The sequence below is a fragment of the Rhinatrema bivittatum genome, chromosome 4 (genome assembly GCF_901001135.1).
Source record: "Rhinatrema bivittatum chromosome 4, aRhiBiv1.1, whole genome shotgun sequence".
NCBI lineage: Eukaryota > Metazoa > Chordata > Amphibia > Gymnophiona > Rhinatrematidae > Rhinatrema > Rhinatrema bivittatum.
In genome coordinates, this window is record NC_042618.1 from 231,254,754 (window position 1) to 231,280,480 (window position 25,727).

General features: G+C 43.1%; 1 protein-coding gene across 17 annotated transcripts in view; it reads right to left on the reverse strand.

Annotated features, from left to right (window-relative positions):
- Window positions 1-25,727, reverse strand: part of CACNA1C (calcium voltage-gated channel subunit alpha1 C) — a 1,539,476-nt gene that overhangs the window by 613,533 nt on the left and 900,216 nt on the right. For all 17 annotated transcript variants that reach the window (XM_029599882.1, XM_029599881.1, XM_029599874.1 and 14 more), the window contains one exon: window positions 6,772-6,911. In XM_029599882.1, the coding sequence (XP_029455742.1) occupies window positions 6,772-6,911 (140 nt within the window). The remainder of the gene's footprint in view (window positions 1-6,771; window positions 6,912-25,727) is intronic.

Consider the following 25,727-nt stretch of genomic DNA (forward strand, 5'->3'; position numbering starts at 1 on the left):
ATGAATACTGTATACAATTTTCTCTTAGTAGCATCCAAAATGCAACCTTAGCAATAATTATTGAATCTGTTTCTCTCTGATCTTTTCGTCATGGTCCTATCTGTTCCTTGGGTGGAATTTGAAGCTACCCTAGAAACACTAGAAAAGGTCCTCTTATTCCATAAGGATTCCCCTAAATAGCTGGAGGTCCATATTCAAAGGACTTTCTCCAGGTAGCTTTAGAGTTACCCAGACAGATCCAGAGTCTTAAATTTCCAGTCCTTATAATGTAAATTGTATCTGGGTAAGTCATTAAACAGATAATATTTATCCAGACAAGGAGGTGGCATTCCAGAGCAGCGTTAACTTAGCCAGATAACTTACCCAGCTAACTCTGGTAGCTTGTGCTACCAGCAATGCTATCAAAGCAACACTGGATGCCTTCAGGAGCAGTATGACTGTAGCAAGTTCTCGGTGGCCATTGGCCTTTTGGGGTGTGTCGATTGGGGTGAGAGAGTTCTAGTTGGGGTCACAGATGGGAGGAGGAAGGGAGGGATTGGGAGGGGCCCTGGAAGCTGCATATATTTTTGTAGGAAAGCTTAGGCCCTACTAAAGGTTACAGTAGATGGACCTCCCCCTGCCTTCTGGCAGGGGGAGGTCCAAAGAGTGGATATGTTTCTAATGAGTGATAGTGAATACCTTCCTAAAAAGTGTTTGGGGCTAAGGAGGGAGTATAAAAATGCCTCCCACAAGGCACCAAAAGGAGTCGGTTGGGAATTTCCGTAGACTGGTGTAGTTGTACTGAGAGAGAGAAGCAGTGAAGATTAAGGAGCTGGGAGAAAAAGAGAAGTTGTTCTGACCTGATTCCTCGGTTCTAGAATTGTCTGTATGAGGAAGAGTGCCTCTTCTCGCACAGTCCAGAAGTTAGACCCACAGTATCTGTCCACTAGAAGCAAATGGGAAGATTTTCCATGTGTTATCTACTGAGTTGTGAGTACTATGATAAGAATCTAGAGGGACTCTAACTATTGGAGACAACAGAGAGCCTGTGGAAGAAGGAGCAGGGTCCTAATGCTTGAAGAGACTTTTGATCTGATCCAGTATGGAAAGTCTTGTGTTCTTATACCTCTCCATTATTCTTCCCTATTTCTCCTCCTTCTGGCAGTACCAAGTTGGCATGTCTTTCTTCTCTCATCCCAAGTATCAGTCACCTAGGTCAACAGTGAAATACTCTGGAATAATACTCCCAAACTTCTTCTCTCTGGCTATGGATGTGAATCTATTCCTCCATAATGACACGGTTGATCTTCTGGTTCTTTCTAGGTGAAAGACACAGCTTTCTCTAGATGAAAAAGTATCCTAGACCCAGGGACCAAGGTTACTAAGTGAAACTCTAAAAAGGGAAAAAAGAAACCTTATTCAAAAGGAAAAAAACAAGCAAGAGACAGGAAGGTTGGAATGAAATTCCACCTCAGACAACAAAAAGGTTTCCAAACCTTGAATAAAATTAGGGGAAAGGCATTTTGTCTCCAATTCTTTATCCAGGTCTTTTCCCAAAGTACTTTTCCCAGGAAACATAAATATAAGACAGCAAAGGACATGCTGTCCCTTAAAAGGCAAACTAAGGAATCCACACCCCAAGATGGTGGCAGGGATTTATATACTGTCAGAGCACATCAACTGCTTTGTCTCACTTGGGAGAGCCAAAACCCAAACTAGTTCTTACTGATCTCTCTATACCTCTCCAGACTTTTGATTTAAACCGTCTAATAGGGAATCTTATGTTTTCTTACATATGAAACAAATAGGGATGGATTTTCAAAGGGTTATGCGCGTAACCCCGAGAATCCACTCCTGTGCACCCCAAGCCTATTTTGCATAGGCCCGGTAACGCGCGCAAGCCCTGGGATGCGCGTATGTCCCGGGGCTTGAAAAAAGGGGCGGGGCCGGAGCCTCCAGGCACAGCAGCCATTTGCCACTGTGCCCGGGATCGCGGGCTGGCCGTTGGCCGGTGCGCGCAACCTACGCCTGTCCAGAGGCAGGCGCAACTTACAAGACAAAGGTTAGGTGGGGGGTTTAGGTAGGGCTGGGGGGCGGGGCGGCAGAAGGAATGTTGCCTTTGAGGCCGATCCGATTTCGGAGTGGCCTCGGAGGGAACAGGGAAAGCCATCGGGGCTCCCCTAGGGCTTAGCACATGCAAGATGCACAAGTGTGCACACCCTTGCATGCGCCAACCCTGGATTTTATAACATTCGCACGGCTGTGTGCGCACGTTATAAAATCAGGCATAGATTTGTGTGTGCAACCTGGTGCACACAAATCTATGCCCGTGCGTAAGTTTTAAAATCTGGCTCATAGTGAATCTTGTCACATTAGTGTATGTTACTTAAAAAGTGAGCCAAAAGAAATTCTAAAACTCATGGAATATTCTGGTTGGTTGATTCTGATGTAGAGATAGCTTGGTCTGTATTTTAGGTGCTAAGAGGCTGCCTCTAATTTGCAAATGAAGGGCCCACTCACAAGTCAAAAAAAGACGGAGGCAGCAGGCTGCACAGGTTGGAGGAAGTAGCCCTGGTGGCTAAATCGACAAATGTGTGCCAGCAGAGGGACAGCAGCATCCTTAGAAGGAGGAGGAAAAGGGGAGAATGCTGGGGTTGGGTTGGACTTGGAAGGAGAGTGGGGAGAGAGTGCTGGGGGTCAGGCTGGCAAGGAAGAAAGGGTTAGGATATTTAAATGGGGGGAAAGGGAAGGAGTGAGAAAGAGTGCATGTGTGTGTGTGGGTGTGTGTAAGAGAAAGACAGAGTGCATCTGTGTGAGTGAGAAAGTTCATCATCTCTCACTCCCTGTTCCACTTAGCACCTGCCTTATTAATCTCTGGCTCTACCAAATCAAACATCAGTTTTGGCTACGTTACTGCTCTAAGGAAACAGAAAGGATAGAGACATCGGTGTCAACAGAACTGTCTCTGCCTTGGCTTGGCGTAGTGTCAGGCAAGCTGTGGTTTTAAAGTGTCTATCTGGTTGCATAAGCTTCATCTGAATGGGGGTTTATGGCTTAATTTCCATATTTTGTATTTATAGGGGCTTCTTATGCCCAAATAAGGGGTCTGATTTACCAGTTGCCCCTCCCCCTTTCCTATTTTCCTTGCATGGACTCTCAGAGGGCAGGCACTTTACTCAGATAAATGAATGGTCCCTTTCCTCAATTAAATCCCACCAAAACGTCTTGATTTTGGGAATGGGAGGGGGGCTTTCGGGAAGGCCCCCCTTCCCATTCCCAAACCTCTTCTTGGTTTGTCTATAATCTCTCGACTAGATTGTCAATCCAACCGAGCAGGCACTGTCTCTTATGTGTCTCAGCACAGTACTGTGTATATCTGGTAGCACTATATCCATGTCTAGCAGTAGTGTGACATCTCCTGACTCTCGGTACAGAGCTGCCGAGCGACCCAGGCTCTGGCAGGAGGCTTATGGCCTTTCCAGGTTTTGTGCTTACACGCCAACGAATTATGGCATGCGTAGGCCTGAAATCACGACTACACTGAGGTGGAATTAAAAAAAAAAAAAAGACTGGCCGGCTATCTCCAGAAACTAGGTCCCTTGGCAACTGAAAACTATTTTCATGTTAACCTATAAAAACAATCTATTTCATTATATTAGGCACTTTTCATTTAAGCTTCATTTTCATTTGCTTTTTCATGTTCAACCTTTTGTTTTTGGTTACTGTTCTTGGTTCAGTTCCCCTATTCGATGTGAACCGACCTGATATGGTCTCCACCATGAAGGTCGGTATAGAAAAGTGTTAAATAAATAAATTATATTAGGCACTTTTCATTTAAGCTCCTGAGACTTTTTAAAATCCCTCTTCATATCCATGCTAAGGGTCTCAGCAGGGAAGATGGTACCTGGGTAGCCCGTCAGTTTCGACAGTGTCACCTAAAGAAAGTTTCCTGCAGCACATAACATTCACGAATGCTCACATCACAGCCACATTCTTATGACATGAGGTCAACGTGGCATCCAGCAGAAGCTGTCAAAATTAATTCGCTGTAGCATATACCGCATGAGATTCAGAACAGGACTTTTCTGAAAGCGAATCCATGTATTGTATGACAGCTCTGCAGATTTGGATTCGCTGCCAGCTATTCTTTTTCTTTTATCTCTGGAGATCCTTTGTCCATGGCTTCCTCCACAATTCACATTCCCTCATCTGTTTTCTGCAATATTTTCTTGCTTACTTTCTAGCTCAGGGAATCCTCAACTCTAGGCCGGGTGGACAGCAGACAGGTCTGGTATTCGTGGTAACCCAGCTGTGCAAATTAAACATGTTCTTAGACCATATGTATGCAAATGCATCTAATCAATATTCATTTTGGAAATCCTGAAAACTGGACCTGTTGATGGCCCTTGCTAAGAAGCCTCATCTCGGCTGCTGGGTCATGCAACCATTCCCAGAGGTTTCTGTTGCATCAGTTCACGTGGAATAGGAGGCCACATGGGACAAGCACGTCGTGCTCTGATATGCTCACCTGAGTTTTCCCTGGGCCTTTTAATGACGGCATTCTTCCACCCGCCTCCTCCCATTCCCTAGTTCAAATCTCCTTTCCCTGGCTATTTCTCATTGTTAGGCATGTTTTGAATGTTGCAATGGATGCATGCTCCATCCCTTCTTTTAGGGACACAATACTACTTGAAGCACCAGAACTAGACAATTGTTTGATAATTCAGCGAATAGTTTAAAGCAAGCAAAGTCCTTAAAATGTTCCTTTTTCATTGCTGAGCAGATATCAGTGATTCAAGGTTTGCATGTTCCTGCACACTTAGCCATATAAGTCTAATTCAATCAGAGAACGTATAATTACCTCTGACATGCAAGAGACTGAAATATGTAAAGCAGAATGAACAATTCAAGAATGGATTTCTGGCTAGGGTCTGGATAAACAAACAAACATGGGATATTGGTCATTAAAGGTCCACAGTTTTATTCCAAAATGTGTTAAGATATAAGTAAATAGGGGGCCTTCCAGAGGCTCAGTGGCAGTAACTGTGCACTACAAATATGCAGGCTCAAAAATTTTGTTTCGGTTTTATTTTTGTTTTTGGAGGGCTTTAAATCTGGAAATTGTTTTATTTAATATTTATTTGAGCCAACAAGGGTTTCCAAGAATTACCAAGGGATGCCATCTGAGAATAGGGGTGGAAGAATACAAATGGGTAAACAAGTAAGGGTGAATGAGATAAAAAAACAAAACAAAACACAGAGACAAGAAACTGGCAAGTTGATATTTTAAAGATCTCTGCTTTAATGGATGTCAACGGTCTCTCTGTGACAGAACAGTATATTCTCTATGTTTTACATGATAAGGGTAGAGGATAGGGATATGCATTCGTTGTTTTGTTTTCAATTTTTAGTGCACATTATTTTGATTTAGTGCATACTAAATAGAAACAAAAATGTAACCAAAACAAAAAAACATGCAACAAAAAAAACATGAAAAACCCAAAATGAACCAAAAACCCATTTTTGGCTACACAGCCCTAGTGTTGGAAGCCTAAAATGCCCACCTGGAGAGGTGGTGATGACCATAATGGAGACAGAATTTGAAAGGTTGTGGGATAAACACAGAGGATCCCTAGTGGCAAGAGGACAGAAATGAAGCACTGGGGTGACATGTGGAATCTTTTCTAATATGGGCAACCTGTATGAAGTGGCAGTTATAACCCTGAACAAGCAGGCAAGAGGGTAACCTGCACACAGCGGCAGTTATAAGCCTGAACACTTTGCAGGGCACAGTGAAGGGACCATTTGCTCTTTATCTCTCGTTATTTACTATGGGCCGGATTTTAAAATGGTTACACGTGCCGGGCCTATTTTCAAAAGACCCAGGGCTTTACTAAAGGGGCGGGGGCAGGGTCAGGCTCCCGGCACAGCAGCCATATTTGCCGCTGGGCCGGTGCGCACAACTTGCGCCTGACCAGAGACAGGCGCAAAAGGAAAAATAAAGGTGGGGGGGGGGGGTTAAAGTAGGACTGGGGGGGGGAAAGGTCAGGGAAAGGAATGGGAGGGTCAGGCTAGGGGGAAGGGAAGTTCCCTCTCAGGCCACTCCGATTTTGGAGCGGCCTGGGACAGAACAGGGGAAGGCAGCGCAGCTTGGCGCACGCAAAGTGCACAACTGTGCAACCCCTTGTGCGCGCCGACCCAGGATTTTATAACATGTGTGCGCCTTTTAAAATCTATCCCTATTTTGCTATGTTTCAAGATCAGTGATGCTCCTTCAGGATAGTGAGAAGCTCGGTAGAAACCGCAGGCCACAGATGTCACACAACTTGTAAAGTCTCTTGCTTGCTTTTTTTTTTTTTCCCTAAACTTTTCATTTATCAATTTCAATCATACCGTAATACAAAGAAAAACATTGCACAGAAACAAACAGAAATGAAAAAATATATCATACAAAAAACCTCTTCTTAGTAAGTCCTTGCAACCATGGAGGGGGGGGGGGGGGGAGGAGCATTAAAGCACGAAAAAAGTGAATTCTGTGTTTTCTTTGATAGCTTAGGATACAGGGGTAGGCATCTCCAGTCTTGGCAGGGCCACAACCAGATCTGTTTTTCAGGACATCCACAATGTATATGCATGAATATTTGCATAAATGGAGGCAGTGTATGCAATGATATCTTATGCATATTCATTGTGGATATCCCGAAAACCGGACCAGCTTGTGGTGCTCTAGAACTGGAGTTCCCTACTTCTGAATCATTACATGAAAAAGAAGAGAAAGTAAAAAGCACTTACCCTACTACGACAATTATAAAATCTAGTAAATTCCAGCCATTGCGGAGGTATGCATTGGGATGAAAGAGAAGTCCATATGCTATTACTTTTAAAAATGCTTCCACTGTAAAAATTATGAGAAAGAGATATTCCACTCGTTCCTAGAAAAAAAAAAAAGAAATAATATTAAATTTTGTGCTGAGAGACCTTTAGAAAGAAAACTTTACTTTCTTGCATCGCAATAATTGTGCTTCTTTCTTGGTGCTTTCATTTGGCAGTCACTTATAATGTTCCTTCCTACGCCACAAAGAATTTCATTATGTTGTATCAATTTGCAGCAGATTTTTAAAAATAATAGTCACCACTTTTGATCAATATGAGACATCAAAAAGCTTCACAAACACTTTACAGCTCATAAAAGTGCCAATACTTCTGACAGTGGCACGTTACAGATGATTACATACTGCTTATTTAGGTATAGCTGGGTCCCCTCCCAGCAAGACTCAGCCACGGAGTCTGAACAGGAACTGTGAACTTCGTTATTATTTCCCTCTGGTGCGCTATAACTTTTTCTGACAATTTTATTAACAGAGCCTCTGGCTGAACGTTTCACATGCTGAGCTACTGAACATTATACTCCGCATCACAGACAGGATGACCAATTAGGGCCCTATGAAAAGGAACGGGCTTCGGCAGTCTTGGTTGTAATCCCAGTGAATTGAGAGCAGGACTTCCCCAAGCCTATCCTGGGGATCCCACAGCCAGCCAGGCTTTCTGGAGATGCACAATATATATGCATGTGATAAGTTTGCACCTACTGAAGTTGATTTCAAAAGCGTTACTTGGGCAAAAATGCCCACATGCACATGTATGTGAGCCACGCGCGAGCAAGCTGGATTTTAAAAAGCCACAAATTACATGCGTATGTACCCGTTTGCACATAAAAGTAAGGAGGCGTAAAGGGGGCGGGGCATGGGTGGAGCATGAGCATTCCAGGACAGGGCCAACACGCGTGTAACTCTGTATTTTAAAACCAAAAACCGCAGCATGCATAGGCTAGATATCCGCATAACTTTACCGCAGGGTCTGAAAGACTCGATATTAACTGGACAAACTGGTGGACTAATTGAAAAATTGGTAATGTGCCTCGCTTGAGCATGTTTTAAAATCCACTTACATATGCTCATAAAAGCCAACAAGGTCCTATGGAAGATATAGCTTTGCTCGAGTAATTTCTTAAAATTAGGAGCATATTTATATGCGATTGGTATATTTTAAAATATATGCATGTAAGTGATCGCACAATTTAAAATTCCAGCATACTTTTGCTCGTGTGCCAATACATGCATGTACAGGCACCTGCGTGCTCATTTTAAAATGACCGTCGTTAGGTTTCCAGTATATGCAAATGTATCTCATGCACGTGTAACCTGCACAACCCTCTATTCTTGAGGATGGATCTCAGGTGGCATCCCTTTAACTGTTGACTGTGTACATCACATAAATGTTTGCGTGTCCATTAAAACACATTGGACATTCCAGCTGAGACCAAAGCATTATTGGTCACAATCAAACAACAATATCACATGGTGACAGCAGGAGAAACTTTATAACTAAACAAAATGTGAGAGACAAAGTACCACAATGAACCAAATGAAAACCAACAGAGTGGTATACATAAAAAAGGTATAAATATATAAATAAGCAAACAATAAGTACAAGGGTATTCTCAAAACTAAATCAAAGCTATGAGATAAAACTTTAAAGAAAACAGCTGAACATTTAGGGGCAGATTTTAAAAACTCTGCGCATGTAAATCCGGCTGGATTTAAGCGTGCAGGGGTGTTACGCGCGCCGAGCCTATTTTGCATAGGCCCGGCAATGTGCACAAGCCCCGGGACGTGCATATGTCCCGGGGCTTTGAAAAAGGGGTGGGAAGGGGACGGGGGCATGGGCAGGCCGCCGGTCCAGAGGCAGGCATAAATAACAAAATAAAGTTGGGAGGGATTTAGGTGGGGCTGGGGGGCGGGTTAGATAGGGGAAGGTGGGGGGGGGGGGGGGGGGGAGGGAACGGGGAAAGCCATCGGGGCTCCCCTAGGGCTCGGCGCATGCATGTTATAAAATCAGGTGTAGATTTGCGTGCTCTGGGTTGCGCGCACAAATCTACGCCTGTGCGTAGCTATTAAAATCCAGTCCTGTATAAAATTATATAACATAAAACATAGAGATAAATAACATACAACCCACCAAGGGAGCTTCCTTAATTCCCCTCTTGATATGTTCCAGAAGTCTAGATATACAATATTCTAGTTTTATCGATAAACAGTAAGTTACACTGACATAATACAATGTAAAGCACATTGTTTGAATTACAATTCAAGACACCATTCAGCACATATCTCTTAGTAGACACTGGGTGAACAAAGGAGCAGGTCTGCATCATTCGTAACATAGAGAACATTTGCCATATCTGAAATGCCCTTTTGGTAAATTTCAACTAATATCTACTTCAGGTTCCAAAGCTGAAGCGACCAACCTGTCTCTCAGATTATGTCCTCTCTTAGGGGACGTCAAAGTCTGATTTCTCGAAACACTTTATCCCTTATATTATGTGCCAATATTTTCTCAGGATCTTGTTAATAGTTGTGGCTAAGTGAGAAAACTGCATGGGACAGATAATCTTATCTATATTTGCTCAATCTGTACTTTCAGCAATGTATCCCTGTCTGATGGTGGCCCTCCAATAACCTTGTTATTCACTCTTCTGGGTATCCTCTAGTTAAAACTGTTTCTTTCATGTCTACTGTCTGAGAATCATATTCTTCCCTAGTTGTACATAGTCTTCTATGTCTTAAAAACTGGCTGATAGTTAAATTCTCTTTCAATTGCCCATAATGTTGGATTTAGAAATGTAGTAGTTTGTTGCTATTTGCTGGTTTATGATACCTCATTGTAAAAAGAACCAATAGTTTTCTTCCAAATTAAAATATCTAAATAGGGAACCTCCTCTTATCACTATTCATTTGAAATTTTAAATGTGGCTCTCTACTGTTCAGCCATTGATAAAACTCATTCAGGATATTACTGTCACTATTCCACAGTATAAGAATGTAATCAATGTAAAAAGAACCAGGAGAAGAGACCATATCTCTCCTATTCTCAAGAACTTGCACTGGCTGCCAATACACTTTAGAATTATCCACAAATCCCTCACTATCATCTACAAGACTATCCATCACCAAGCATCCCTCAATCTTCAAATTCCACTCAGAAAGCACACATCCACCAGACCCATCAGAGAAGCCTACAAAGGATCACTCCTTGTTCCACAAACCAAAACCACTCACCACCTAACCTACAGAGACCGAGCCTTTTCCACAGCCGGACCTTCACTATGGAACTCTATTCCTCCTGATCTAAGACAAGAACCATGCCTTCCTACTTTCAGAAAAAGGCTTAAGACATGGCTATTTAAGCAAGCCTTCCCAGATCCATATTGAAAGACAGTAACATCTTATAAGACACTACACAATATTATGTAAATTATTAATGTAAATAAATCATCTTTACTACTCAACTATCTTACTCTAATTCTCTCCCCAGTTTTATGACCCTGTTGTAATGTAACTTTTATTTCTTTGCACTTGTTTATGTTCTGTTTTTGTGCACACCCTCTTGTTATTTGTAAACCGGCATGATGGGGTTCCTAATCTCGAATGCTGGTATAGAAAAATCTATAAATAAATAAATAAATAATGTATCTTTTCCAAAGGATGATGTTATTTTGAAATGGGTGTGTTGTCAAAAAAACTGTCCTCATAATCTGCTACCTGGAGATTGGCAAAATCAGGGCCATAGCTGTTCCTTTAATCTATTGATAGAAAGTGCCCTGAAATTGAACATAATTCTTTGTGAGTGCTATCTTGGCAAATGTACATATAAATCCACTTAAGTGTTTTTCTAATCATCTCTATAGCTTCTTCTTATGGGATGTTAGTCTATAATGATTCGATGTCTAAAGTGACAAAACTTAAATCAGAACAATCACATTGAATCTCATTCAAAATCCTTATTATGTGTGAAGAATTTGTGCACATAAGAAGGGATCATTTCCAGGAAGGATTTAAAAAAAAATAAATCTGAAATATAGACAACCAAAATGGAATCAACCGCAGAGACTATTGGGCAGTCTGGGGGATTAGCAAGGGATTTGTCTATTTTAGGTAGTATGTATATAGTTGGAATAACAGAAAACTTAACTTCCAAAAAATCCCTGTCCTTGCTTGTAAGAAAATCTCTTGATACACCTATCTCCAAAACCTCCTGTATGTCACTGTAAATGGATGGGGTAGGATCACTTTTCAAAGAAAAATAACAACTTAGATCACTCAGCTGTTGCTTAATTTCATTAATGAAATCCATTCTGTTCAACACCATTGTTGATCCCACTTTACAATATCCCTGTTTTCTCTCAAATGTTTCAGCCATATTTTCTTCTTTAGTTAGGTCCTGAAAAAAATTCTCTTTTCCGTACTTCCAATTTCGCTATGTCTCGAAGGACAGCTTGTTAAAATGTGAATATCAATGAATCTATAGGGCCAGGGGAATCCATTTATCATTCCTTTTCATTTAAGGACAAATCTGTATATCTAGCAATATCCTTAGAAAAGAAATGTTGTACCATTAATTTCCTAGTGAAACAAAAAAGATAAACCCTGGTCTGAAAAGCGTTGCATCTGGTTGTTGGAACAATTGAGAGCTCTTTGCTCAGGAGGTCTTTTTCAGGCATATTTAATTCACATTTGGAAAGATTTACAACTGGGGGGCCAGTTAAAATAGGGGTCTTCTGAAGTGGCCCCTCCCTCATGTGTCTATTCTGAAAACCCATATGTGCTCTCCCCATATGATTACCAAGATCTTTGCTCCTCTCCCAAAAGCTGCCTGTTAAAAAATGGGCATCATCTACTGATGATCTAGATACTATTGGGGAAGGGGATCTGAAAAGATGCCAAAGAGGGTATAGAATCATAATTAGACCTTCTCCTTTTCCTGCTTCTTTCTTCCCTTATCTCTTCATCTGTTAAGATTCCATCTATAGGCTCTACAAGGAAACCTTTTATATGATATGATTTCCTATTTCTAACACAGGGATAGATAAAGCCCCTCTTGTAATCAATGAGATGTTGCATTTTTTAAGGTCACAGAATTGGAGAGGCAAGAAGAATGTGTATCAAACGTTTCAAGCCACCACACACTCAAGAGGCTTCCGCAACAGTTGATATCAGGACTAACTGCCTACACAGTCTTTAATTTGCCTAAGTGCACATTAACTGATGATGAGCCAAATATTCTAAATAAAGATTTAACATTTGTCCCTACCTCAGCCTATGGCCTATTCAAGACACATATAGAATTATTTAAGTTTTTCGTGGATTGAAAATTGCCAAGTATTTTTCTGGAGGTGTTGAGATGGTTACTCAGCCTAAATTTGTAAGGCATTCTAGTTGGGTGCCCCGGATCCTCAGGATCCTTTCATTATGATTTTTGAGAATTCAGTTTTGCAAAACATATCTTCATTAGAAGAATCGAATACACAAGTCTATAATAATGTGACAAGAAAAGAACTCATTGCTATTAATGATTTGAAATGGGACACTTCAATAGTGATTAAGCCCACAGATAAGGATAGTGCCATAGCCATTCTGGACAAGGATCAATATGTGAGTGAGGCATATCATCTTCATTGGTCTATATTGTCGGGCGATCATATATTTGAAAATTTGCCAATGTTTGCTTTGAAGAAGAATCAGTCATTACACCAACATTGTAACCATTTGCTTTGTTTTTGCTTATATTTGTCTGTTGAATTTATAACTATGAATGTCATCTTATAAACCGTTGTGATCTATACATGGAATGACGGTATATAAAATGTCAAAATAAATACATAGATTGATAAGATGACATTTGCAATGGTACAAACTTTGTCATCATCATCACTGGGCCCTTTGGGCCATTGTAAGTGTGGTTCATGTATTGTTTGTTCTCATGTTTTGGAGATTACTTATTTGCATGTTCCCTCTCTGGTCATTATGTTTGTTTCACATCTCAGGTTATATATGTAGTTTTATGTCCATTCAATTTGATATACGTTAGTCAGATGAAATGTGTGATTCAAGCACGCATTTTAGAATATCTCAGCTGATTTTGGACGGTCAAAGAAAAACCTTTTTTACAACATTAGAGGAGTGCACAACACTCGATAGATGAGTTTAAATTTGCATTGTGTGCCAGCAGAGTGGTGATAGAAACATAGAAACATAGAAATGACGGCAGAAGAAGACCAAACGGCCCATCCAGTCTGCCCAGCAAGCCTCACACATTTTTTCTCTCATTCTTATATGTTTCTCTTAGCTCTTGGTTCTATTTCCCTTCCACCCCCACCATTAATGTAGATATCTCTTGTATTCTGCTACAAAGAGAACAGTGATTTATTTTGCATGGGATACCCTGTATCCGAGGGGCCATAATCAGGATATAGAGTGGGTGTTATGCCCATCGGTTGCAGATGGCTGCGACCACTCATGCTCACCTCCTTTTTCCCTGCACCGTCAATCCTAGGAAGAATGGCAGTATCTGCCAACCACCACCAACCTCCTCAGCATTCCTGGGATGGCGTGGGCACTGCCGACTGCCATCTTGTTTCCAGTATCACCTAAGGCATACGCGCGCGCAAGGGCCTCCTTTGTACACGTCATGGCGGGAACCTCGGGGGTGTCCCCTCCGGATGACGTCAACTCGCTGCTGTACTTAAGCTGACCGGCCCTTTGCTTCAACGAGTTAGCAAGGAGTTCCCTCATTGCTGAATCCGCTCCATTCTTGGACTTCCAGTTCCAGATTACTCTCTTGGCGTGTGGACGCTCTGGGTACCTGCTCCTCGGGGGCCCTTCCGCGTACCTGGCTATCCGCTTCCTCGGAAGGCCTTCCTGCCTTGGACTACCTGACCTGCTTCTCGGGATGCTCTCTTGGAACTACCTCTTGTGAGTACTTTACTACAGACTTCAATGATACCAGCTTCACTGAAGGTTCTCTGCGGTGTACCCCATGCCTCGGGCCACTACTGTTTCCTCTTCAGTGGAAGTTGCTCCAGTATACCCTGTGCTGCAGGGTATTGCTGCACCAGCTACAGGACCCACTTCCGGGTTCCTGCACATCAGACTATATCATCATCTTCAGTGCAGGCATCCTCGGCGTACCCTGCTCTGCGGGCCACTACTGGATCTGGACTTCTGAGGTAATCTATACACATCTGAAGGGACTTCCTGGCGTACCCCACTCTGTGGGCCACTACCGGATCTTCACATCAGTGGTATCACCCTGGGTATACCCCACTGCTCAGAACTGTACTATCTGCATCTCCTGCTCTGCGGGCCCTGCTTTTCCTTCCTACATAATACTCTATCATACAGCTGTGTCCCATGCCACTGAGACCGCGCCTACCGATGGTGAGGCTCACAGGGCTCCTCCCTGTGGGCGGAGACACCTCTCATCTCGGCCCAGGGTTCACATCCTTACAAAAACATAATAGAGGGTTAAATATCTTTAAAAAGGTGATACATTTTCTTGGATCATAAATAGTGGTTTTGATTGATTAGTTGTTTGAGTGATATCGTAATGGATGGGATCAGCCATTGGAAGAAATTTTGATATATCTCTTTTTAGGATTACAAGTAATTGTAGTAGTACTTTAGGATTACAAATAGTTGTTTTGGATTGGGATGTTGGAGTAGTTACATCATAGTAGGTGTGGTTAGATGTGAGAATGAATATAAAGGTTAGTGAATCAGTGTGTGTAGGCACGGGTTTTCTAGACATATTCCACCATTTTCATGCATGGCAGGTCACTAATGCAAGAAGAAGATGGTTAAAAAATGCCATGATAAAGAATTTTAAGTAACTGTATACTATATATTTTGACAGTGAATTTTGTATGATTTCATTTTTGAAACATTTGGTTTTGAGTATATATATGTTACAAACTATCGAAGTATGGCATTAGGGAGATGTTAGCACTATATATAGAAACAAATAACTAGTACATGAGTAAACTTATTTGTATTTTATGTGGGCACATCAATATGATTACTTGGAATCTTTATCATATTTTATATTTGAATTTTTTGTTTCCATTTTAAATGGAGTATTGATTGTGCAAGATAATATAAGATCGTGTGAGATCTGTATAACGCCATACTTCATAATAGTTTTAGACCATATGGTGTATGCCATTGGAAGTTGGTATTATTATAAGAATGTATTAATGTTCTCTGGTGAAGCCAAACATTTGGTAAAAAAAAGTGGAAGTGTGTTTTGTAATTGTTTTAAAAAATGTGTATTGCAAACTGTTATAGTTACAATGAAAAGATGCGTTAATATCCCCTGAAGAAGATCCAATTAGGGTTTTCTGACACAGCTTCCCTAGAGCTCATGCATGCCCTACAGCAGGGGGACAAAACGTGTCTAGGGGCCATAATCCAGCCAGGTTTTCAGGATATTCACAATGAATATTTATGTGCTCTATTAGCATATAATAGGGGCAATATATGCAAATAGATCTCTTATATATTCAATTGTAGAAATCCTGAAAACCCAACTGGATTGCTGCCACGAAGGACTGAGTTTCAGAGCCCCTACTCTCTAAGGAGCTGGATGCATTAGCCCTGCACAATTTTAATAGAGCTCAGGAAGCACATCCTCCTTCTTTTAGTCCCTGCTGCAAAATACAGGGATATCCTCAAACTCATAGGGGTAAATTTTAAAACATACGCGCAGGCGTACATGTGCGTGCGCTACCTGGTACACGCACATGTACGCCTGATTTTATAACATGCGCACGCATGCTATAAAATTGGGGGTCAGCGCGCGCAAGGGGGTGCACACTATTGCATCTTGCACGCACCGATGCCCGCAGCCTTCCCCCATTCCCTCCCAGGCCACTCAGAAATCGGAGCGGCCTGGGAGAGAACTTCCCTTCCCCCTAAACTAACCTTCCCACCCCTTCCCCTAACCCTCCTGCCCCCTAGCCCTATCCTAACCCCCCCAATTCCTTTAACTTTGCACCTGCTCCGGGCAGGCGCAAGTTGCACGTGCTGGCAGCCTGCCGGCACGCGATCCTCCAACACAGCAGCAAATGGCCGCTGTGGCAGAGGCCTCTGACCCCGCCCCTTTTTCGAAGCCCCAGGACTTAGACGCATCCCAGGGCTTTAGGCCCGGCGTGCGTAGGGCTTTTAAAATCAGTTTGAAAGTCACCGTTTTAGGCTTCTAAGTTCGGCGTGCGTAGGGCTTTTAAAATCCGTTTGAAAGTCACTGTTTTAGGCTTCTAAGTTCGGATGAAAATAAATGCTTAACTTAGCAAACCTAACTTAGGGCCTCATTTTCTAAAGTATCGCAGGCCTTCATGTACTCCTCCATTTTAGCAAAGTTAGCTTTCTTGAAGTCTAGAACCCTTGCCTTTGAATGAGCCTTTGTCTCGTGCACTTTAATACTGAACCTCACAATCCATTGGTCACTGGATCCCAGATGATTGTCCACTACAACAGCCTAAACACTGTCCCCATTGGTAAAGCACCAGTATCACCTTCTCTTGTGTGGGTTCCGTTACCTCCCTGCAAAGGATCCAGCATCTCCCTGCTTCTAGAAGACCCAATCAACATCGAGCAGCTTCAAATCCCCTGGTATTAGCACCTCTCCTTTCACAGCAATTCTAAGAATATCCTCTATATAAATCTCTATCTATTCCTCCATAATGACTGGCTCCAGTTTAACTAGTAGGCTAAAGGAATTGGTGGAAACTATCAGGCCAGAAAAATAATCCAAAACAAAGCAGAGAAGCATGTGCATACAAAATAAACAGTTGGCAAAGTTAACAGTGGGTACTGTCTAGACTATTCATAAACCCTTCAGGGGCAGAGAGGTTATTTCAGAAAAAATGACAAGGCATTTGTGTTGTGCAATGAAAAAGAAATATGCTTTATCCACACTGCACTATTATAGAGAGATTTTCCTACAAAGACCAATCCTGTATCAGTCATGTTCTTGTAATTATATGATATTCCCTGTTGGAAACTCTCTACAGTATAATATCTCTTTCCTCCTTTCCCCTGTATCTTTTACAATTTATGGCAACGTTTCCTTATACGTACATTATATGCTATTGTCTTCCCACAGCAGAGTACATGTTATATTGGTGGGCTTGTAAGGGAGCGCATATTGGTGCCTGGCTATGGGCCATGCTGATGGAGTGGCATGGCAGCAGAGAGAAAAGCTGTAATCAAAAGCCAGCACATGGAGCTTTCTTCTCACATGCTTTTCTGCGTATTGAGTTATAACCTTAACATCCACAAGCTCAAGGTGGCCTTTTGGATTATTATAAATCTTGTTGGCAAGACTCGGAGGGGGGCCTGCATGTTGATATATGTATGGGGCTTGTAAGAACCAACAAGAAAAGATGACAAGGCCTGGAATGACCTCAAAGCAGAGGTGGCAGAGGTAGTACTGTAACAGAATGTATGGGTCAGATACAGAAGACAGCAATAGGATCAGGGTTGAGAGGAAGGGAAGGGGAGGGTGGGGGTGTTGGGAAGGAGAAGATGGTATTGGTTTAAGTATAGGAATTTTTATGCTCATTTACCTCAAATGGTAGAGAGCCAGAGAGGAAGAGAACTGGGCAGACTGGATGGGCCAGTGGATCTTTATTTGCTGCCATCCGTTATGCTACTGTGTGTTGTAATCAGGACTTATACGGGATCCTTAGTCAGTAACATTTAGCCCAATAACTTGTGACTTATTTGGCTAATAGTGAGCTTTTGAATATTTCTGCCTCTTCCTCGCCTATACTTTAGTCAGATAACGTGGGGTGTTCTGGGGCAGAGTAAAGTTAGCTAGATAAGTTATCTGACTAACTCCAGTATTCACAGGTAGCCGGATAACTTATCTGGCTAACTCTGATCATGTTTTAGAGTAATCCGAAAGTTAGCAGAATAAGGTTTTCTGGCTAACTTTAAAATAATTAGGTATAACCAATGGTGCAACTGTGCCGCTGAATGTCCTGCCAAAGTTAATTGGATAAGTTTGTGTGGCTAACTTTGCAAGCCAGCCAATGACTGAATATTAACTCCCTTGCGTTTTTAAAGAATGACCAATCGGTGGCCAGATGATATATTTGATGTATATAAGTAGTTGCTAGTAACGCTGGGTCTAAATGCTCAACTCTTAATATCACATGCCCAGGTCTGTGTCACTGCTTTCAGATCAAACAACCAATGAGGCTTAGGAAGGATCACTGTAGAAGTCCTTTACTCAGATAAATTGGCCTGGCTAAAAACGGACCTCTTCTGACTGCCCGGCCAGAAGTGTACGCTGGCTTCCGCAGCGTGTGTACTGTTTGAGCTGGGTTAAAGAGAAGCTTTCCTGACGCACGTTTAGGTGGGGGAAGATTAAAACAGCACACGTGCATGAGATTTTCAAATACACCCAAATTGTTTTGGCCCTGCCCCCTTCTCTCCGCTGCTCGCTTAAATAGAAGATGCAAGGTTACGCAGGCACTTTTAGCGCAAGTTCTTTGCAGCTGCTAATTAAGGGGAAAAATGCACGGGTGCATTCCCTTTGAAAACTGGCTGCAGGCTGCAATGCAGGTGGGATAAAAGGGCCAATGTGCAATGCAAATTTGCTCATAAGAACTTCTTATTTAATTACTTTGCCCTCACATACATTTATAATTAGGGCTTCTGATTTTAGGCATTTATAAAATGTAATTTTGGAGTTTATTCTTTCAGCTAATTAGGGTTCTTTCTTGTAGCTGCTTAAAATAGATGTTTTCCAGTATTTTTGTGTTGCTGTACTATGTATTGGGAGGTGGTGTAACATTTAAAATATTTTTTTTTGGGTTATTTTAAATTAACAATATATTTTGTAAGCACTTATTAATCAGAAGACCTGCTTACAATGGTCTCTCCCCCATCGCCCCAGCACAGCCCCCTCCCCCAATAGCCTCAGCACTCTCTGCCTTCCTAGAATAGCCCTCTATAGTTCCAGTGCTCTTCCCATCTGCCATCGAGCACACTCCCCACACCCAGCACAGCCCCAACACTCTCCCATCATAGCCAACCCCTCCCCTCCCCAGTCCCTGCACTCTTTTCCCATCCTCTCCCCATAGCACAGGCCCAGCAATCCCTCCCACCACCAGTATAGCCCTCCAAACTAAGCAGAACATTACCTCTAAAGCTAGTGTTGATCTGACACCTGTTTGCAGGGGTGGTGTTGGCAGCAGCTGTAACACACACTCTGAAGGTGCACAGGCTGGGGACCAAGCCAGTGTGCACTCTACTCCCAGGCCCCAACTCCTGTATGGATGCCAAGAGGGGATTATTAGCTACTGCGGGGCCTGGGAACAGAGGATACTCTGGCTCAGTCCTTGGCCTGCACACCTTCAGAGCTGCCACTGCAATCAAGCCTCAAACTGGCCCTAGCTTCAGCGGAAAAGTTCCATGGCAGGGAAGGTTAGAGGAGAGGAAGAGAGGATGATCAGAAGGAGACAGAGGAGAGGGACAGGGGCAGAGCAAATTGGCAACCCTATCTCTCAGTGGTGTTTATGGTTAAAGCCAGTTGCCACGGTTTTCGCATTGGGAATATTCAATTGGGGGTCTATTGGTTTTAACTGATAATCAGAAGCCCTATTTGTAATTGAGCATGATCTTTCTTCAGCATCAATGTGTAATAAGACCTGAAAAGAATACAGAAATAGGTATATAATAGAGATGTGAATCAGAACCGGAATCGGTTCGGATTCCGGTTCCGATTCACATGTGGGTTTTTTTTCATCAGGCCCGATCACGGTTTTATCGGCTGTGCCCGAGCCGATAAACAAAAAACCCACCCCGACCCTTTAAAACTAATCCCTTTGCTTCCCCCACCCTCCCGACCCCCCCAAAAAACATTTTACAGGTACCTGGTGGTCCAGTGGGGGTCCCGGGAGCGATCTCCTGCTCTCGGGCCTTCGGCTGCCACTAATAAAAATGGCACCGATGGCCTTTGCCCTTACCATGTAACAGGGTATCTGTGCCATTGGCCGGCCCCTGTCACATGGAGGGAGCACTGGATTCCGAAGCCCGATTCACATCCCTACTATATAGTATTATATGCATGTTGAAAATGTAATAAAAAGATTGCTCAAAACCTTTTTTTATTCACATGAAAATTATTAAGCGGGAAAAGAAAATTCAACTCCAAAAATGCCAAAAAAGTTTTTTCTTAAACTTAATTTCCAAAACACATTCAGTCATGATTTGTTGCTCAGAACTGCTGTCAAAATGCTTCTAAATTCATCTGATACATCTGTTAGTTTTAAGTGTGAAAGGAGAAGCTATGCAACAAAGCTCCCTGACAATTATGAACTGCAAGTAGATTGCAAGCGCTCCACTCCCATAATGTCACATACGTACGCATCCTGCTGTTGGAAAGCAAGGAGAAAGGACCCAGCCTTTGTGATAATCGGTCCAGTTACCGGCAGAGTGGTCCACCACCATGGCTTAAAATGAGATGAAAGAAGGGAGAACTTAATTTTCTAAGAACAGAATACATGTCATCCTGGGTCCTTTGAGCCCATCACCCCATCTCCGACAGTGGCCAATCCAGGTCCATCTCGTTTTCTCACTGCCTTTTCTGGCAAAAGTCTTAGGAAATAAAGGTAGTATTAAAGCAGTTGCATGCTTTTATTTTCAATCTGGGTTTTGTACTGGTTATAGCACTGAAACATTATTGCTGTCTACTCTTGATGTATTTTGTAGAAGATTTAATAGCGGTCCAATTTTTTTCTTAGTTTTATCGAATATATCATCAGCTTTTCACACCATTAATAATAACATTTTGATCCAGAGCTTTAAAAGTATAGGCTTGTTTTTACAAGTTCTTGCCTGTCCCAATCTTCCGTATTCCCCAGTCTTACCAGGGTCTGCTCTTCATGCCACCTTATTTAACATTATATTTTTCCTATTTGTCAACTACTCGCCAGTTTGGGTGTCGGGTATAGTCTATGGTGCTGATATTCAGTTATATGTCCCTATTTCATCCATGTCACTGAGGCTTTTATTAAGATTGCAAGTTGCCTTGCAGCACTTTCTAATTGGATGAAAGATCACAGACTATCATTATATATCAATAAAACTGAGATTTTGTATCTTGCCCATTTCCCTGGAATTGGTATCCCTACTAAGTTGACCTTTAGTGATATGAAGATTGTGATTTCAAATCAAGTAAGTGATCTAGGATTTATGCTTGATGCTACGCTTTCTCCCTGCCTGCAGAGTCGAAATGTAGTAAAGTCATCGTTACTGGAGGCACCTTCTGTTAGGCAGGTTCTTTTGACTAAATCTAGGAAGAGATTGCTCATAAGAACATAAGAAATTGCCATGCTGGGTCAGACCAAGGGTCCATCAAGCCCAGCATCCTGTTTCCAACAGAGGCCAAAACCAGGCCACAAGAACCTGTCAATTACCCAAATACTAAGAAGAACCCATGCTACTGATGCAATTAATAGCAGTGGCTATTCCCTAAGTATAATTGATTAATAGCCATTAATGGACTTCTCCTCCAAGAACTTATCCAAACCTTTTTTGAACCCAGCTACACTAACTGCACTAACCACCTGCAACAAATTCCAGAATTTTCTCAGATTAGTCTTAAATGTGTTACTTGCTAACTTCATGGAATGCCCCCTAGTCCTTCTATTATTCGAAAGTGTAAATAACCGAGTCACATCTACTCGTTCAAGACCTCTCATGATCTTAAAGACCTCTATCATATCCCCCCCTCAGCCGTCTCTTCTCCAAGCTGAACAGCCCTAACCACTTCAGCCTTTCCTCATAGGGGAGCTGTTCCATCCCCTTTATCATTTTGGTTGTCCTTCTCTGTACCTTCTCCATCGCAACTATATCTTTTTTGAGATGCGGCGACCAGAATTGTACACAGTATTCAAGGTGCGGTCTCACCATGGAGCGATACAGAGGCATTATGACATTTTCCGTTCTATTAACCATTCCCTTCCTAATAATTCCTAACATTCTATTTGCTTTTTTGATTGCTGCAGCACACTGAGCTGAAGATTTTAAAGTGTTATCCACGATGATGCTCAGAGTGGATGATCCCTGCCGAATGAATTGAAAACAGAGTCTTCTTCTTCTGAAGTTTGGGAAATCGCTGAAAATGTATTTATTTCAGCAAGCCTTAGACGAGCTGTACTAGATAGTTGGTTTTGACTAGTAATGTAGTTAATGGTGATTTGGAAGTCTTTGATCATCAATGACGAGCTCTCCGAAAATGTGATTTTAAATTGGATTTTGTGTTTACTGTTTGTTTTCTATGGATGTAAAATTGTGACCTGCTTAGAATTGTAGGTAGGCAGGCAGTAACTATTTTAAATAAATATGTAACACATGGGTGGCTGCAGCTGTGGTCATGGCTGGCCGCACTCACCCAGGATGCTCCTTAGGCGTATGCGTTCCAACGTGGGATAAGTATGCCCCACTGAGGGAAGCATAGCACAGTGCCCCTTGATGTCATCAGCCCCTCCAGGCTATTTGAATGCAAGTAGAGCTTCCAGACCTCACCTCAGCAACAGGTCCTCCTGCCTAGCCTGCAGTGCATGTTGCTCCATGTTCCTGCCTCATCTTGTTCCTGTTCCTGCCTTGTCTTGCTCTGGCTCTGGCTCCTGCCCTGCCTTGTTCTAGCCCTGTTCCTTGCCTTGCCTTGACCTAGTCCATGTCTTGCCTGTCCTTGTCTCGTTTGTCCTGATTTGTCTTGACTGTTCTTGCCTTTGTCTCCTCTTTCTTCTCTGACTGACTGATTCTTGGTTCTTCACCCTGGCTTGGTTTCTGACACTGCTTGATCTCCACCTGCCCTGACCTTCACCTGAACTCTGACACTTGATTGCTGCCTGCCCTGACCGTTCCATACAGGACCCTCGCCTAAGCTCTTCCGGCCCCTGGAACCCAAGGGCTCAACCTGCAGAGAATGGGGCTGGTAGAGGTGAAGCCCAGATCTTGTCCCATTTGGAACATGTCCACCTGCTGTTGGTGTGGGCCTAGTGGGTTTGCCTGCCTGGCTGTGTCAACCACGCCACAGCCAAAGGCTCATATGCCGTGACAGAATAAGTACCCTACAGATCCAGACCTTAATGTTCATTCCCAGCTTCCAGCAGTAAAAGGTTTAAATCCCCAAGAGCAGCGGTACATCAGAATGAGTCCTCCTTCTTTACCACCGGGGATCTGATTGGTGTTTTGAACCACAAAGCAGTATGGTGTCCTGAATGATTCAAAATGTGAGTCTGGTCCGAAATACCAAAGGAGAAGGACCTGGCCTGAGGAATCGCTGCTCTTTTAGCTCTCCTAGTCTTTCTATCGGCCCAGTCAGCAGTGGAGGAGAGGAAGGGGGAAGGGGAAGAATAGGAGAGGTTGAGGAGGGGCTGGGGTGGGGGAATACCTAATAACGCTTAGAGGGGGAGCTGTGTTATGCTGGTCGAGAGGGATTTGAAGGAGGCAGCTTGTAATTTGTTGAGTACAGGGGAAGAGGAAATCTCCCATATTCACCAGTTCTTTCATTTTGGGCCAGATAGCAGGGGGATTTTGAACAGGCCTAGGCATTTTTGGGCCTTAGATTTCATGATACAAATTTATCGTCTGATTTGAGACAGGTGTTGAATTTTAGGTCTTAGCGAGTGCTAGCTAAATAGAGCGTGAAGAGCCTTATGTGCATGCGACCTTTCTTCATTTACACAGAGAGATGCCAATTTTAGCGAGCTCCCACCAACATATTTTCAGACCATTTTAATGTGCACGATAAAGCCTTATTGCATAGCATCCTAATTTTAGCACATGCTAAACAGCCTTAACAAACATACTAGCCTGTATTGCCCAGACCCCAAAATAACTTTTGGTGACTCAGTTTCTATTTACTGCATTTTTTTGTGATCTGGCTATGCACTTAAGCAAGAGGGTTTTCCCACATCTTTTGTTTCTCTTTTGTGAAATAGAAAAACATTGGTTTTATAGACATTGCTGTGCAGACAGCTTGCTGGGATGTTTGAATGGCTCTGTTAAAACTACCTTATACAAGAAGAAACAGCACTGCTCTCAGGTGCAGCCAGTGCCCTTAAGTTATATGGGTCGCCCAAACCCTGAGGCTTATTTTGAGGGTTGGGAGGGGGGTCAGGAGAGGGGTTGAAGAGGGTCATAGATGCCCCAGCTGTCTTTCATAGTGATGGAAGGGTGCCAGAAGGCCTCAGGGAAGCCTTTTTATTATTTTTTTTAGGGGGTGAGGTCATTTTGAAAATTTTGGGAGATATAATGGTGGCGGGGGGGGGGGGGGTTTGTTCAGTAAAGTAATGAAACAAAAAAAACTCCATTAAACCAAATGAAAAAAGTAGGGATGTGCAGAGGGACGCCATACGTTGCATTCGGGATTCGTATTTGTTGGGGGGGCAGATATGTTGCATTGGATAAGGGGGGCCCCCGATACGTTTATATGTTAATTCTTATTCGTTTCCTGGCTAAAATTAAATTAACTACAACCCCCCACCCTCCTGACCCTCCCAAGACTTACCAAAACTCCCTGGTGGTCCAGCGGGGGGTCCGGGAGCCATCTCCTACACTCACACCCTTGGCTGCCGGTTTCAAAATGGCGCCGATAGCCTTTGACCTACTATGTCACAGGGGCTACCGGTGCCATTGGTCAGCCCCTGTCACATGGTAGGAGCAATGGCTGGCCGGCGCCATCTTGTGCTCCTACCATGTGACAGGGGTTGACCAATGGTACCGGTAGCCCCTGTGACATAGTAAGGGCAAAGGCTATCGGCGCCATTTTGATTACTGGCAGCCAACGGCTCAAGTGCAGGAGATCGCTCCCGGACCCCGCTGGACCACCAGGGACTGTTGGCAAGTCTTGGGGGACCCTCCTGACCCCCACAAAACTTGCCAAAAGTCCAGCGGGGGTCCAGGAGCAACCTCCTGCACTCGGGCCATTGGCTGCCAGTAATCAAAATGGCGCCGATAGCCTTTGCCCTTACTATGTCACAGGGGCTACTGGTGCCATTGGTCAGCCCCTTTCACATGGTAGGAGCACAAGATGGTACCGGCCATCCATTGCTCCTACCATGTGACAGGGGCTGACCAATGGCACCGGTAGCCCCTGTGACATACTACGTCAAAGGCTAAGGCTATCGGCACCATTTTGAAACAGGCAGCCGAGGGTGTGAGTGCAGGAGATGGCTCCTGGACCCCTTGCTGGACTACCAGGGAGTTTTGGTAAGTCTTGGGGGGGGTCAGGAGGGTGGGGGGGTTTTGTTTAAATTGGCTCCTTTAGACGGCCGAATAATTCGGCAAAGATTTGTTGTATTCGTGGGGAATCGCGATACGTTTCGCTTCTCCACGAATATTCGTAGGGAACAAATGCACACCCCTAGAAAAAAGAAGCAAAACAAAAATCTTGGTCCTACACATCCCTAGAAGTAACTTATGGCAGGATACTTATTATTGCTGCCGTTTTATAGAGCATGAAAGTTCTTCTTAAAAATGTTCAAATTAAAACAGTTTACCAAATATGAAAATGTAGACCTTTCATCTGTTGTCCCTCCTTTTTCCCCTTTTTTTAATCCATTTTAATTTCTTCCACCTCCATCGCCCCTGCCCCTGCCTTTTCATCATCTTCTCCCATCTTTCTCCTGTTCTCTCTCTCCCGGTCTCTCTCTCTTTCTTCCCCCATTTCTTAATTTTTCTCCTTCTATTTTAATCCCTCTATCCAGTGAGGAACAGGTACTCCACATGTGAAACGGAGCAGCACAGACCCCCGAGGAGGTGCTAAAAGGTCATTTCAGCAGAAAGTGGTTGCATCACTTATATGTGTGCTGCGATTTTCTCTTCAAAACCCCA